Source organism: Orcinus orca, chromosome 14, assembly GCF_937001465.1.
Source record: "Orcinus orca chromosome 14, mOrcOrc1.1, whole genome shotgun sequence".
Taxonomy (NCBI): Eukaryota; Metazoa; Chordata; class Mammalia; order Artiodactyla; family Delphinidae; genus Orcinus; species Orcinus orca.
The window spans coordinates 41,189,865-41,205,544 of NC_064572.1; the positions used below are offsets into that span (position 1 = coordinate 41,189,865).

The 15,680-nt window shown below is 44.0% G+C and overlaps 1 protein-coding gene across 2 annotated transcripts in view; it reads right to left on the reverse strand.

Moving 5' to 3' along the window:
• Positions 1 to 2,634: 2,634 nt before the first annotated feature.
• GRID1 (glutamate ionotropic receptor delta type subunit 1) overlaps positions 2,635 to 15,680 on the reverse strand; it is a 666,827-nt gene continuing 653,781 nt past the window's right edge. Inside the window, exon 16 of one of the 2 annotated variants that reach the window (XM_004273011.3) lies at positions 2,635 to 3,314. In XM_004273011.3, coding sequence (XP_004273059.1) covers positions 2,886 to 3,314 — 429 coding nt within the window. In that variant the 3' untranslated portion in view covers positions 2,635 to 2,885. The remainder of the gene's footprint in view (positions 3,315 to 15,680) is intronic. The other variant, XM_033433944.2, reaches the window with a different exon arrangement.

Consider the following 15,680-nt stretch of genomic DNA (forward strand, 5'->3'; position numbering starts at 1 on the left):
GTCGGTGTGAGGGTGCTCTGTATACACACTGGGTGAGGAGGGCATGCCTCCACCCCTAGGCGTGTCTGAGACCCTCTTGGCCTACGAAGTTTCACTCACAACAGTCCACGCCAATGGGACAGAATCCAGCTGCTGCCCAGGAACAAGCAGATAGCATTTCTTCCCCCACAGAAGAAGAGGATAGGGAGCAAAGTCAAGTTTTATTATTAAACAACTTTAATCCAAATGCTGATTATTATTTGCAGTGTCTGAAGGCACAAAATATACCTAAAATGTATGGAATAGTCTAAACAGAGTTATAAATCCAAAGAGCAAAGCGTGAAAAAAAGATACATTCTGAGCTGACACAGAAATCTGAGTTGGGAAGAATTTTTTTCTAGAGAATTTGCTTGAATATCAATCATTTCCCCTCATGCCAAGAATAGGAAATTTTAAAAAATAACATAAACATGGTGAAGAATAACACCATGAGGTGTTAATATTTTTTTATCAGCAAAATACCTTTCCCTCAAAGATCCACTTGCTCTCATCCTCTCTCTCTCCCCCCCCCCCCTCTCTCTCTCTCTCTCTCTCTCTCACACACACACACACACACACACACACACACACACACACACAATCTCTCACCTCTCCCTGACACCCATTCAAAGCAAACTGTCTAAGAAGATACCCATGGTATATCCCAGAAGACAGATCATTTCAGGGAGAAAAACAAACCAAAAAAACCCGAAAAAAAACAGACTTGGGTGTGAGATAAGGCAGTGAGACCAGAATTTGATTAAAAAAATAGAGAAATACATAGGAAAACTTGACCATCCAGGGCAGGACCCCTCAAAGTGCTGATGGAAAGAAAATGAAGCCCGTCCTCCCTCAGGGTAACCATTGCCCACCTAAGCTTCCCCATCTACATGCACCCAGGTCTGGGCTCTACACGCTGTGACTGGAGAAATGTCAATGGATCTCCTTGGTAGCATGAATATCAGGCCATTCTCAGAATCCACAGATAAATAACATAATTGTAAACACTCTCCTCCCCAGAGTGTTTTTAGCTGACTGTGTGATGCAGCCACTCCTTACTGCTCAATCATGTCACGTAGGACTTTGGGCAAGAAATCAATCCCAAGCTAGTTATCACCCTCATAACTACATCTCTGGAGTAATTCCACAGTGCTATAGGAGAGGCAATCAATAGGACTTTGTATTTCTCCACGACCACAGATACGAGCTCTTAGCCCCCTGACTGCTGCTGGGAGAGGGAGCCCCACCCTTTCTGGTGCCAGATGTAGGCTGCGTTCACTACATTCTGGCAGGTTAGGAAAGCAGAATCACCTTCGTCTTCAGAAGAAGGGCTTGAAGGTACAGCTCACAGTACTCGAATTACTCTGCCCCTAGTGTTTTGCTTTGATTTTGTTTTTTCCCTCTCTCGTCCTATAGTTTAATTGCCCCAAAAAGGGCAGTGGAGGGAGGCAGGGCTGTCAGGTTGTCTTCGGCTTAAGAAACAGAGTTTCCTAGCAGGTTCACGAGCTCAAGGATAGGCCTGTGGATCTCAAAGACTATATGATGCCATCAGCCAGGAGGGCCCCTGCTATGGGCTACATCACAGCTTGAGGGTTTCTGGTCTGGAGAAGGTGACAAAGCAGGGTATGAGGGCTCATGCTGGGCTCCGGCCCTGTTTGACAGACTGCCTGCAGTGTTTAAGACCCAGAGACATTCTTTTACTTTTGGGGCTACTTCCCTGGGGGCTGGGAATTACTTGTCTCCACATCACACAAAGTTATGCTGTTCTTTCTCTCAGAGCTAAGGCTTCCTCTTACCTGAACCAACATGATCCCTTTGATCTACTCTGGGCACTCCTATCACCTACAGCACTAGTCTGCTCACCTGGGGTACCTCCCTCCACTCCTCCAGCAGGATCCTTTTACCTGAAACCACGGGTCTCACATCCAAGGGAATATCCTCCCCCTACCTGGCTTCTCATCCTCCCACCTCACCTGATCCACACATCACACCCCACATCTCCCTATCCCCACAGACAAGGCCAAGCCCACCTCTGCCCAGTCTCCAGAGGAAATGATGGGACCTACCCTCCTTCTCCCAGATTCCATCACTTGTTGATTCTTCCAATTAGGAAAAGAAAGTAAAAAACAAGGCCAACGGGATAAGCCTAGAGCATGTCGGCCTCAGAGCCCGCAGAGTCGGTTGCATTGGCCTGGTGCTTCTGTCGGGTCCACAGCACACTGTGACATGCAGTAGAGTGACCAAACAGGACTGTCCTGTGTCCCGGGAGCCTCCTCAGTCCCAGGCTGACTGGCACAGTTGATCACCCTACAGCACAGGGACCCAGGGGTCGGACCAGCGCTGACTTGAGGCTCACCCTTTATCGACCCGAGAGGACTAAGGGGAACCAAGGGCCAGGAGCGGAGGAACATGGCAGGAAACCATGGGACAGGGCAGCAAGCAGCAATTGGGGCTCCTCTAAAGGGACCGGCTGCTTACCTTCCTCTCTCCGCCAGCAGGGGACATCCTTATCTGATCGCCCCTCCTGCCCTCGCCCTCAGAAAGGCCCAGGAACAGGGGGCTTCTTTGGCACTTCAGAATGATCACAAGTAATTTGCCTTTTTATTCATATAGAACAAAATTTACAAAGTCATTCATACAGTTTTTGTGTTTTTTTTTTTTTTTACTGACTTCGAAAATTGGGAATATTCAAAATACACTTTTACCCCACTCCATTCTGTCATTATTTACACATATATACAAGAAAAATGAAAGAGTCTCTGTGTGTGTGTGCACGTGTGTGTGTGGCTTGTGGTGTTGTTTTCTGGTATTAAAAAGCTCTGCTGGTCGGGTGGGTGGATGGGTGGGCAGGAGGGCAGGCGGCGCGATCAGATGGAGGTGCCGTGGGAGGTGTCCAAGGCCTCCGGAAGGACGCCTCCAGGCACGGGCTGGAAGGACATGGGGATGGGGGTCTTCACGGGGCTCTGGCGGAACAGCCCCCCGTTGGGCGACCTGTGTTTGCACTGCATGGAGGGCATGGTGGCCGAACTGCTCAGTGGCAGAGGCAGGCTGCTGCTGGGCCCTGACGAGAGTGTCCGGCTAGTGCCGTGGCCGCTTTGCTCCGGCAAGAAGGTGCTGACCGAGAGCTGCGTGTTCTGATACTCCCGCGCTGGCTCCAAGGCCTGGCTGGGAGCCAGGCCCCCCATCTCCAGGGCCGAGAGCTCAATGGACGCTGGGGAAATCTGCTTGTGAGCAATGTCTTCATCCATTAGACTGTTCATGCGCCGATGGACCTGCTCCAGATTCACTTCTTTGTCCTGCAGGGAAAGCACAGGAGGGTCAGGCCAAGCCCTAACAGGAGCCCCGACTGGCTTTCTGAAAACTCTGGGAGGCTGGAGACCCCAGGCCTGTTCAGCCTGCTGGGCACTGGGTGAGCATGCCCCCATTTCTCCCACCTCCCCTCAACTGCATGGCCAGCCCTGTTACCTGGGGTACCAGTAGCCTGGGACACTGCCCCCAGGTAGCAAAGACCCAGCAAGCAGGACTTGGCAGCATCTACCACCTGCCCCCAACCCCCGCCCGCGCTCTGCTTAGAACGACTGTCACACCCAGAGGCAAGCCTTGGGAGAAGATGCTTTGAACAACTGGCGGAAACAGCAGGAGTCCCATGGGGATAAAAGGGAATGGTCCTTGAGCTCCTAACGTGCCCCATGGATTTGCCATTTAATGCTCATAATGCTCAAAAGACCTGGTGGGATCCACCCCACCTTATGCAAAAGGAGGCTTGGGTTCAGGAAGGTCAATGGCCTCCCAGATTCATAACCCCAGTGAGCGGCACAGGCAGCACGGGAAGCCCGGAGCATTCAAAATCTCCAGAGATGCCAGGGAGGGGGCACGTCCCCGTCTGGAGTCTCATGGCGCCGGGGTCCTGGATGAGGATGGGGGCTGGGATGGTGAGGGAAGAGACTTCCCAGGGGTCAGCTGACTTTTCTGGTATCATGAGGGTTTGAGGCTGCCGAGATCTGTGACCCTCACACACCTGACTCTTTCTCCACATGGTGCACGGCGTCAAGGAAGTTGTTTTGTTTGTTCAGTTATCTATTTGCTTAAGAGAAGAAGCAGAACAAATATCACTGATATTTTGTCTACAGTGTCAGAATAAATCAAAGAGGCCAAACTACTTGAAAGCTCCTTAAAGAAAAAGACCATGTAATCTACTTCCTCAGTTTCTCCCCAGTGACCTGGGGTACAAAACCAGGTGTCCATGGAAGAGCCATGCCAGCCCCTCGGTGAGGTGTTAGAAGCTGCAGTCCTATTTTCAGGAGTATTAGTGCGGATGTGCCAGGCAAGGTTATTCCCATTGCCTGTGCTTCCCTGCTGTCAAACTGCATGAGCAATACCAAGTCAAAGCTCTGCTCCAAGACAGAGCATCACAGGCTGTCTAATGTCAACATCCATAGAGCAGAGAGAGAAACCTGTCTCCTGCCCACCTTGTAGGGTTGTTAGAAATACCACGAAATGTAAAAGCCCTGAATGTACTTTCAAAAGTAAAAAGGAGACACACAAATCCAAGGGCCATTCCAGTGGCTGCTCTGGGCTCCTCTAAGGCTAGTGGGAGAGGATATTCCCCAGGAAGAGGCAACTCTAAATAACTGGCATGAGCTCCCCTCTCATAGGAGAGTACACGGGGTTGGTTAAGTTTCATCCCATTAAGTCTCATTCCAGCCTTTCTCAGGCAAGGAAGCTGTCTCTGCAGACCACTCCATGCTCCCTATCACCCTGGCGTGGAGAAGGCAGGACCACTGCTCTCTCCACAACTTTGTTGAGTTCATGACTAGCACACAGGGCTTGGCTTCTGGCAGGACACCTGCTATCCTCCCCAGAACCTTTCCCAGAACAAGAAGACTGGCAATACCCATACAACAATGAGGAACTCATTCGAGGCCAAGAGGAAACCTGAGGATAAGAAATCCAACTGGTTTGAGGGTGGAAGGCACTATGAGAAGTGGGTCATGTCATAATGGAAGCCACGTCAGAAATCGTTGACATGGCCCCATGGGCAGAGCCAAGATTCCAGTGATCTGAAGCCGAAGCTCAGCAGAGCTCAGCTCACTGTTGCTGGGAGACTAGCTCCAAGTTAGGGACACCTCTGGGTGGCAAGTATGATGGGTGAAATTGGGGCAAGTGGCTAGAGAGTACCAGCCCTTTACTTAGACTAAACACGGTGCATACAATGTCTTCCACTGACTCCTTCAACAGTCTGTAAAATGTTTAGCAAACGAAATCCAAGTTCTCTTCTTAATTAAGTTACAGCATGGTTGATCCAGCTCTGTGCAACCTTGCTCTTTTCCGTGTATCATTTCTATGCTTTGTTTCTATTCTTGAATATTAAACTATTTTTAATAGTTGTTAAAGTGTTATATCAGGCACTGGCTGTTTTACTGCTATCAAGCATCAATTCTCCCTTCCCAAGAAGACCATGATTTATCTTCCTTGGGGGAATCACTTTTTCCCCACTAGATAACAGTTTGGCAGTACCCTGCCTACCTGTAGCCAAAAGGCAGGACCGTGACCCAGGTAAGGACAAGAGAAATGGATCTGAATCCTGAACAAAGAGATAAAGAGACAGAAGATGGTTGACGGCCCATCCATGACAGCGGTAGTGCTTCAAGAAACTTTCTACTCTATGACCACCTCCTGGATTTTGCCTCCCAGCCCTCCAAACAAGCCTTGACTTCTGCCCATCACTGAGCATGCTTCTCCAGCCTTCTCATGGCTGCTGTGAGCTGCTGATAAGCTTCTGATGCCCTGTTTCATGTGTGTCAGCCAAAGTCAGTGCCACAGCTGTGTTGGTAAATATTTGTATCTATGGGCTATTTTCATTTCAAAATACATGAAGGGCAGAAGACAGGTACCAGAAAGCCTGGAAGCTGGAGAAATTGAAGGAGAATTTCAGACACTTTTGAAGCTTAATAATATAAACTTCCCTTCTCTTTGCAGCCAGCCAAGCTCAAAGAATGGACAAGCCAAGGGCTGGCAGAGCCTTTAGCCTAAAGGAAAACTGTTGACCAAGTGAGTGGTCCTGGGATCACTGGAAGAACTAGTTAGTTGCATAATCTTGCCTTTTTCTCCTTTCTATTTTCTTCTCAGGGCTGTAAGAATCCTTTTGAGGACAGAAATAAGTAGTTTAAGAGTAGACTAATTTGGAGTATGAAGCGAGTGTCTTGGTCTCAGCTGTGTTCACTCTAGATTCTGTCAGTTAAAGGAGAGGGCTTGGCCCCCTTTTTTATAGTCAATGGAACACTTGGCCAGGACAAGTGTTCAGATGCTCCCCATGTTTTGGGGGTCGACAGGTAGAGAATGAGAACTTCCTGTCAAAGAAGGCCAGAGGGAGACAGAGAGTTGAGAGTGGGAGCAAAGTGAAAGGAGCCCTCTTACCTAAAGCCAGGGAAACAGACATAAGGAAAGCTTTGTGGGAAGACCAACCAACCAAAATCTTCTGGAGAAATGGGAGCAAAAGAGGTCACCCTTTTGATGAAATCCTTCACCAGTGAAGGACAAGGGAGAGGAGGTTTGGGGGCAGTATTATAAAAGTGATAGGTCACAGACATAATTATATAATAATCTAGCATAATTATCACAGCTCTGAGGGGTTGACCAGGTAGTACCAAAGCATCTAGAATAAAGACCAGCCCAGAGTGTGGATGTGGAGACAATCCGATACCCTAGAGTGCGGATTTTTGGAGGAAAGAACTTGAATAAATAGCATTTATTTTGTGTTTTTTTTTAACATCTTTTTTTCCACTTATTATTAGCACTTGACATGAGGTGGAGAAGAAGGAGGAGGAAATTTGGAGCCAAAGGTTGAGATGTGAGTCTGGCTTCTGCTAAGACACACAATCTATCTGGGCCTCCATTCTCTCCCCTATAACAGGGCAGTTGTACTGAAATCTGCTTCCTAGGAGCCGGGTAAAGATCAGGGAAGATGGTGAATATAAAAGCAAATGTTGTGATAATTGTACAAATATTTAACAACGTTAATAATATTTGCTGCAATTGATAAGATTGAAAAATATTTCCCTAATCTTGCATACCTGACTCCTGAGGCCTAAGATGGGTTGCTTTTTTAATTTTTATTGTATCATTCCCTATGTCATTTAAAAAAATTTTTATTGTAATTTTTTATACAGCAGGCTCTTATTAGTTAACTATTTTATACATATTAGTGTATAAATGTCAATCCCAATCTCCCAATTCATCACACCACCACCCCACAGCCACTTTACCCCCTTGGTGTCCATACGTTTGTTCCCTACATCTGTGTCTCTATTTCTGCCTTGCAAACCAGTTCATTGGTAGCATTTTTCTAGATTCCACATATATGAGTTAATATACAATATTTGTTTTTCTCTTTCTGACTTACCTCACTCTGTATGACAGTCTCTAGGTCCATCCACGTCTCTACAAATGACCCAATTTCGTTCCTTTTTAGGCTGAGTAATATTCCACTGTATATATGTACCACATTTTCTTTATCTATTCGTCTGTCGATGGACATTTAGGTTGCTTCCACGACCTGGCTACTGTAAATAGTGCTGCAATGAATATTATGGTGCATGTGGCTTTTTGAATTGTGGTTTTCTCTGGGTATATGCCTAGTAGTGGGATTGCTGGGTCATATGATAATTCTATTTTTAGTTTTTTAAGGAACCTCCATACTCTTCTCCATAGTGGCTGTATCAATTTACATTCCCACCAACAGTGCAAGAGGGTTCCCTTTTCTCCACACCTTCTCCAGCATTTGTTGTTTGCAGATTTTCTGATGATGCCCATCCTAACTGGTGTGAGGTGATACCTCATTGAAGTTTTGATTTGCATTTCTCTAATAATTAGTGATGTTGAGCAGCTTTTCATGTGCCTCTTGGCCATCTGTATGTCTTCTTTGGAGAAATGTCTATTTAGGTCTTCTTCCCATTTTTGGATTGGGTTGTTTGTTTTTTTAATATTGAGCTGCATGAGCTGTTTATATATTTTGGAGATTGTCCATTGATTCATTTGCAAATAGTTTTTCCCATTCTGAGGGTTGTCTTTTCGTCTTGTTTGTAGTTTCCTTTGCTTTGCAAAAGCTTTTAAGTTTCATGAGGTCCCATTTGTTTATTTTTGTTTTTATTTCCATTCCTCTAGGAAGTGGATCAAAAAAGATCTTGCTGTGATTTATGTCAAAGAGTGTTCTTCCTAAGTTTTCCTCTAAGAGTTTTATAGTGTCCGGTCTTACATTTAGGTCTCTAATCCATTTTCAGTTTATTTTTGTGTGTGGTGTTAGGGAGTGTTCTAATTTCATTCTTTTACATGTAGCTGTCCAGTTTTCCCAGCACCACTTATTGAAGAGGCTGTCTTTTCTCCATTGTATATCCTTGTCTCCTTTGTCATACATGAGTTGACCATAGGTGCGTGGGTTTATCTCTGGGTTTTCTATCCTGTTCCATTGATCTATATTTCTATTTTTGTGCCAGTACCATATTGTCTTGATTACTGTAGCTTTGTAGTATAGTCTGAAGTCAGGGAGTCTGATTCCTCCAGCTCCGTTTTTTTCCCTCAAGGCTGCTTTGGCTATTCGGGGTCTTTTGTGTCTCCATACAAATTTTAAGATTTTTTGTTCTAGTTCAGTAAAAAATGCCATTGGTAATTTGATAGAGATTGCATCGACTCTGTAGATTGCTTTGGGTAGTATAGTCATTTTCACAATATTGATTCTTCCAATAAAAGAACATGATCTATCTCTCCATCTGTTGGTATCATCTTTAATTTCTTTCATCAGTGTCTGATAGTTTTCTGCATACAGGTCTTTTGTCTCCCTAGGTAGGTTTATTCCTAGGTATTTTATTTTTTTATTGCAATGGTAAATGGGAGTGTTTCCTTAATTTCTCTTTCAGATTTTTCATCATTAGTGTATAGGAATGCAAGAGATTTCTGTGCATTAATTTTGTATCCTGCAACTTTACCAAGTTCATTGATTAGCTCTAGTAGTTTTCTGGTAGCAACTTTAGGATTCTCTATCCATAGTATCATGTCATGTGCAAACAGTGACAGTTTTACTTCTTCTTTTCCAATTTGTATTTCTTTTATTTCTTTTTCTTCTGTGACTGCCATGGCTAGGACTTCCAAAACTATGTTGAAAGATAGTGGCGAGAGTGGACATCCTTGTCTCCTTCCTGACGTTAGAGAAAATGCTTTCAGTTTTTCACCATTGACAGTGATGTTTGCTGTGGGTTTGTTGTCTATGGCCTTTATTATGTTGAGGTAGATTCCCTCTATGCCTGCACTCTGGAGAGTTTTTATCATAAATGGGTGTTGAATTTTGTCAAAAGCTTTTTCTGCATCTGTTGAGATGATCATATGGTTTTTATTCTTCAGTTTGTTAATATGGTGTATCACATTGATTGATTTGCATATATTGAAGAATCCTTGCATCCTGGGATAAATCCCACTTGATGATGGTGTATAATCCTTTTAATGTGCTGTTGAATTCTGTTTGCTAGTATTTTGTTGAGGATTTTTGCATCTATATTCATCAGTGATATCAGTCTGTAATTTTCTTTTATTGTAGTACCTTTATCTGGTTTTGGTATCAGCGTGATGGTGGCTTCATAGAATGAGTTTGGGAGTGTTCTTCCCCCGAAAGTTTTTGGGAGAGTTTGAGAAGGTTGGGTGTTAGCTCTTCTCTAAATGTTTGATAGAATTCACCTGTGACGCCATCTGGTCCTGGACTTTTGTTTGTTGGAAGATTTTTAATCACAGTTTCAATTTCATTATATGTGATTAGTCTCCTCATATTTTCTACTTCTTCCTGGTTCAGTCTTGGAAGGTTATACCTTTCTAAGAATTTGTCCATTTCTTCCAGGTTGTCCATTTTATTGGCATAGAGTTGCTTGTAGTAGTCTCTTAGGATGCTTTGTATTTCTGTGCTATCTGTTGTAATTTCTCCTTTTTCATTTCTAATTTTATTGATTTGAGTCCTCTCCCTCTTTTTCTTGATGAGTCTGGCTAAAGGTTTACCAATTTTGTTTATCTTCTCAAAGAACCAGCTTTTAGTTTTATTGATTTTTGCTATTGTTTTGTTTCTATTTCATTTGTTTCTGCTCTGATCTTTATGATTTCTTCCCTTCTGCTAACTTTGGGTTTTGTTTGTTCTTTCTCTAGTTCCTTTAGGTGTAAGGTTAGATTGTTTATTTGTGATTTTTCTTGTTCCTTGAGGTAGGCTGGTATTGCTATAAACTTCCCTCTTAGAACTGCTTTTGCTGCATCCCATAGGTTTTGGATCATTGTGTTTTCATTGTTATCTGTCTCTAGGTATTTTTTGATTTCCTCTTTGATTTCTTCAGTGACTTCTTGGTTATTTAGTAACGTATTGTTTAGCCTCCATTTTTCTGTGTTTTCTACGTATTTTTCCCTGTAATTGATTTCTAATCTCACAGAGTTGTGGTCAGAAAAGATGCTTGATATGATTTCAATTTTCTTAAATTTACCGAGGCTTGATTTGTGACCCAAGATGTGAATCCTGGTGAATGTTCCATGTGCGCTTGAGAAGAAAGTGTAATCTGCTGTTTTTGGATGGAATGTCCTATAAATATCAATTAAAGCTATCTGGTCTTTTGTGTCATTTAAAGCTTGTGTTAGGTTATTAATTTTCTGTCTGGATGTTCTGTCCAATGGTGTAAATAAGGTGTTAGAATCCCTCACAATTACTGTATTACTGTCAATTTCCTCTTTTATAACTGTTACCATTTGCCTTAGGTATTGAGGTGCTCCTATTTTGGGTGCATATATATTTAAATTGTTATGTCTTCTTCTTGGATTGATCCCTTTATCATTATGTAGTGTCCTTTCTTGTCTCTTGTAACATTCTTTATTTTAAAGTCTATTTTATCTGATATGAGTATTGCTACTCCAGCTTTCTTTTGATTTCCATTTTCATGGAATATCTTTTTCCATTCCTTCACTTTCAGTCTGAATGTGTCCCTAGGTCTGAAGTGGGTCTCTTGTAGACAGCCTACAGACGGGTCTTGTTTTTGTATCCATTCAACAACCCTGTGTCTTTTGGTTGGAGCATTTAATCCATTCACATTTAAGGTGATTATCGATATGCATGTTCCTATTACCATTTTCTAATTGTTTTGGGTTTGTTTTTGTAGGTCCTTTTCTTCTCCTGTGTTTCCCACTTAGAGAAGTTCCTTTAGCATTTGTTGTAGAGCTGGTTTGATGGTGCTGAATTCTCTTAGCTTTTGCTTGTCTGTAAAGCTTCTGATTTCTCCATCGAATCGGAAGGAGATCGTTGGTGGGTAGAGTAATCTTGGTTGTAGGCTCTTTCCTTTCATCACTTTAAATATATTGTGCCACTCCCTTCTGGCTTGTAGAGTTTCTGCTGAGAAATCAGCTGTTAACCTTTTGGGAGTTCCCATGTATGTTATTTGTCATTTTTCCTTTCTTGCTTTTAATAATTTTTCTTTGTCTTTAATTTTTGTCAATTTGATTACTTGATTTGATTACTTTGTGGACTTGGGTGGCTATTTCCTTTCCCATATTAGGGAAGTTTTCGACTATAATTTCTTCAGATATTTTCTCATGTCCTTTCTCTCTCTCTTCTCCTTCTGGGACTCCTATAATGAGAATGTTGGTGCACTTTATGTTGTCCCAGAGGTCTCTTAGAGTGTCTTCATTTCTTTTCATTGTTTTTTCTTTATTCTGTTCCATGGCAGTGAATTCCACCATTCTGTCTTCCAGGTCACCTCTCTGTTCTTCTGCCTCAGTTATTCTGCTATTGATTCCTTCTAGTGTATTTTTCATTTCAGTTATTGTATTGCTCGTCTCTGTTTGTTTGTTGTTTAATTCTTCTAGGTCTTTGTTAAATAATTCTTGCATCTTCTTGATCTTTGCCTCAATTCTTTTCCGAGGTCCTGTATCATCTTCACTATCATTATTCTGAATTCTTTTTCTGGAAGGTTGCCTATCTCCACTTCATTTAGTTGTTTTTCAGGGGGTTCATCTTGTTCCTTCATCTGGTACATAGTCCTCTGCCTTTTCATTTTGTCTATCTTTTTGTGAATGTGGTTTTTGTTCCACAGGCTGCAGGATTGTAGTTCTTCTTGCTTCTGCTTTCTGCCCTCTGGTGGATGAGGCTATCTAAGAGGCTTGTACAAGCTTCCTGATGGGATGAACTGGGGATGGGTAGAGGTGGGTGTTGCTCTGGTGGGCAGAGCTCAGTAAAACTTTAATCTGCTTGTCTGCTAGTGGGTGGGGCTGGGTTCCCTCCTTGTTGGTTGTTTGGCCGGAGGCAACCTAGCACTGGAGCCTACCCAGCTCTTTGGTGTGGTTAATGGCAGCCTCCAGGAGGGCTCACGCTAAGGGGTACTTCCCAGAACTTCCGCTGCCAGTGTCCTTGTACCCGTGGTGAGGCACAGCCACCCCCCACCTCTGCAGGAGACCCTCTAACACTAGCATATAGGTCTGGTTCAGTCTCCTGTGGGGTCACTGCTCCTTCCCCTGGGTCCTGACACACACAGTACTTCGTGTGTGCCCTCCAAGAGTGGTGTCTCTGTTTCCCCTAGTGCTGTCGAATTCCTGCCATGAAATCCTGCTAGCCTTCAAAATCTGATTCTCTGGGAATTCCTACTCCCGTTGCTGGACCTCCTGCTTGGGAAGCCTGACGTGGGGCTCAGAACCTTCAGTCCAGTGGGTGGACTTCTGTGGTATAATTGTTGTCCAGTTTGTGAGTCACCCACCCAGTGGTTATGGGATTTGATTTTATTGTGACTGCACCCCTCATACCATCTCATTGCAGCTTCTCCTTTGTCTTTGGATGTGGGGTATCTTTTTTGGTGAGTTCCAGTGTCTTCCTGTCAATGATTGTTCAGCAGTTAGTTGTGATTCCGGTGTTCTCGCAAGAGGGAGTGAGAGCACGTCCTTCTACTCTGCCATCTTGAACCAATCTAAGATGGCTTTCTTAAGTGCAGTCTTTTCCTGAGATGGCTGCCTGCTCCCCTCCGCCTGGAAGGCCTTTCTCTGATCTTTTCCTTGAAAAAACAGCATTTTTAAATCCATATTTTTTTCTTGCCTCCAATTAAGGACAAATGAATCAGTTCCAAGAAGGGCTGCAAAGGTGTGCAGTGGGTCTCATCTTCCACTGAGATTATTCATTAGCCTGTAACCTTTCCTCATTGGGACACAGAGAAAATGTCCATACCCATTGAACAAACTTTCCAAGGAGACCTTCCTACTCCAAAAGGCAGTCAAGAAACCCATCCTCTCCACACCAGTGGGACCTCATTCTATTCAAAATCTATTACTGCTGGTTGATCCAACACAAAATCAAACCTGGGAAAAAGAGGATGCCATCATGAGCTTCCTATATTGGTTGTTTAACTGCACAAGAAAATGAGTGGAACTAAGCCAAATACCTCCTTATCCTCTCTGAAAAACACATGCAGCCCATTTCTGAGTCTCCCAATATGTCCCATTAGGTGTCTGTTTAGGGGGCCAGAGCTGAAGTGCAGAGGATTGGAAAAAACCACCTTCTTTGGAAACTCTGGAAACACTGTCTTCTTGGATCAGATTGAGCACACATCAAGTCATTTCTGGTGGCCCCCTGTCCAAGGAAATAGGAGGCAGACATAATCCACCTGCTCAAGGAAAGAGGCAGGAGTGATTTGAATAATTATCTATATTTTAGACAAAATGGGGCATTCTATTATGTTATGCAAATTCAAATAATGGACTTTTTTATATGCACTACATCAGTTTACATCCTCATTATATCAAGGTTTCAGTGTTCAACCAGGTAATGACAGCTGTGGAAAGAGACTTGGAAGCTTGCTGCTGCATTCATTAATTTACTGTAAGTAACTGACCTAGTTAAACAGCCCTGAATATGACATAAAATTCATTGATGGCATTTATCCATGAATCCGGCTGAATTCCAGTTCTGTGTTTGTTACCTCATATTAAACATGACAACATATGCACCAACACAGGTTACTGTAGAGCCTCTCCCAGCTATTGTCTTGCAGAGAGATAAAGTTCTATAACTGAGCCTCTGTTCACCAACAGAAATAAAACACTGTACTGGAAAACGGTAATTAACTAAACTATCATCTTTGCAACAGCGGGTTCCAGGTGGGACTCATTAGAACTGACTTTGTTTGGAGTCCACTGGCTCCTACTTTAAGTTAGGCAGGAACAAAATGGAATGAGGGACTTCCCACATGACTGGGATGGCTGTAGGAGGTGATCTTCTATTACCGCAGACCAACCAGGTAGTAAATAAGACCCAGCTGGCTGGGAGAAACACCATAAACATGATCTTCTAAAGTGTTGCTCCAACCCAAAGGGCTGGGCTGGGGATCTGAGAGTAACAGCCGGGTATGAGCAAAGAAGCTGAACTTTAAGTCAATGAAGTGGTCTCAGGGGATGAGATGGGCAGTATTTCAGAACGTTAGAGAAAGAGTCCTGATGAGCTTATTTGCAGATTTTGTAGGGGCAGACAAGGAAAGGAGGGAACTAACAGACACCTCCCATCATACGTGGTAGCAGCAGGTACACACGGGGTGGAGAGACTTGCTCATGGTTACACAATTCTATGGTAAGTGGAGCACCAGGATGAGCCCGTGTTTACCCGGTTCCAAAACCTGAGTTCTTTTCCACTCATTTTCCCCTTGGCATGATGGTGTAGACCACTGGTTTTCCTCCTTGACAGGACAGCAGAAGCACGTGGGGAGCTTCTAGAAATTACAGTTGTCCAGATCTGCTTAATATGACCCTTTGGGGAATGGAGCCCAAGCATCTGTATTTCTAAAAAGCTCCAGAATGAATCACCTCTGATGTGCAGCCAGAATTGAAAGCCATTGATCCAGCTGCAATAGTTCCACAACAATTTAACATTAATAACATTTTCTTTATAGGATCCTAGACTGGTTCATTCATTCGATAAACACTTTCGAGCTCCTACTACCAGAAGAGCTAATGTTCTTCGTGAAGCATCCATCCTGGTCCCTGGCACACAGAAGGTGCTCAATAGTTTGTATTCATCACCCCTTAATAAGAGGTCCCACCGTTCCAGAAACTGAGCAAAGTGATAGGAATGCAGAGGTGGAGAAGAGCCAACAGACTCAAAGCAGAGATAGGCAGGTAAACCATTAGTGGCAATTTGGAATCCCACCCAACACTCAATCCTGAGTGTTTACACAGGGAGGTAAGAAGGCCCGTGGAGATGGGCAAGGGAGGTTTTACAGAGCAGGGTGACGTCTGAGCTGGTTTTGAGCTACACGCTGGTGGACGGTAAGTGTTCAGTGCCTTCTTACTGAAAGGCCGTGAGTGAAGGGCTGAAACACACACTCACTGTCTTTACCCTCTTTCCCAGGGATCTGATATCAGCAATGTAGCCATTGGGCCAGGATCCATTTTCAGCAGAAGCAGAACCCCTCTGGTTAGGACTAACCCTAATCCTAACCCCTCTGTGGTTCAGAGGATGTAAATGCCTACCTAGGAGCCAGGATCCTGGCTCAGGGAAAGGATCACTGGTCTACACTCTTCATCCGCAAACCATCTGGAAAGGCTAAGTAGGAACCCCTGCTCCTGCACACTCCTGATGTAAGGCCCAGTGGCAGACACATCATTCCTCTCCCAGTTCT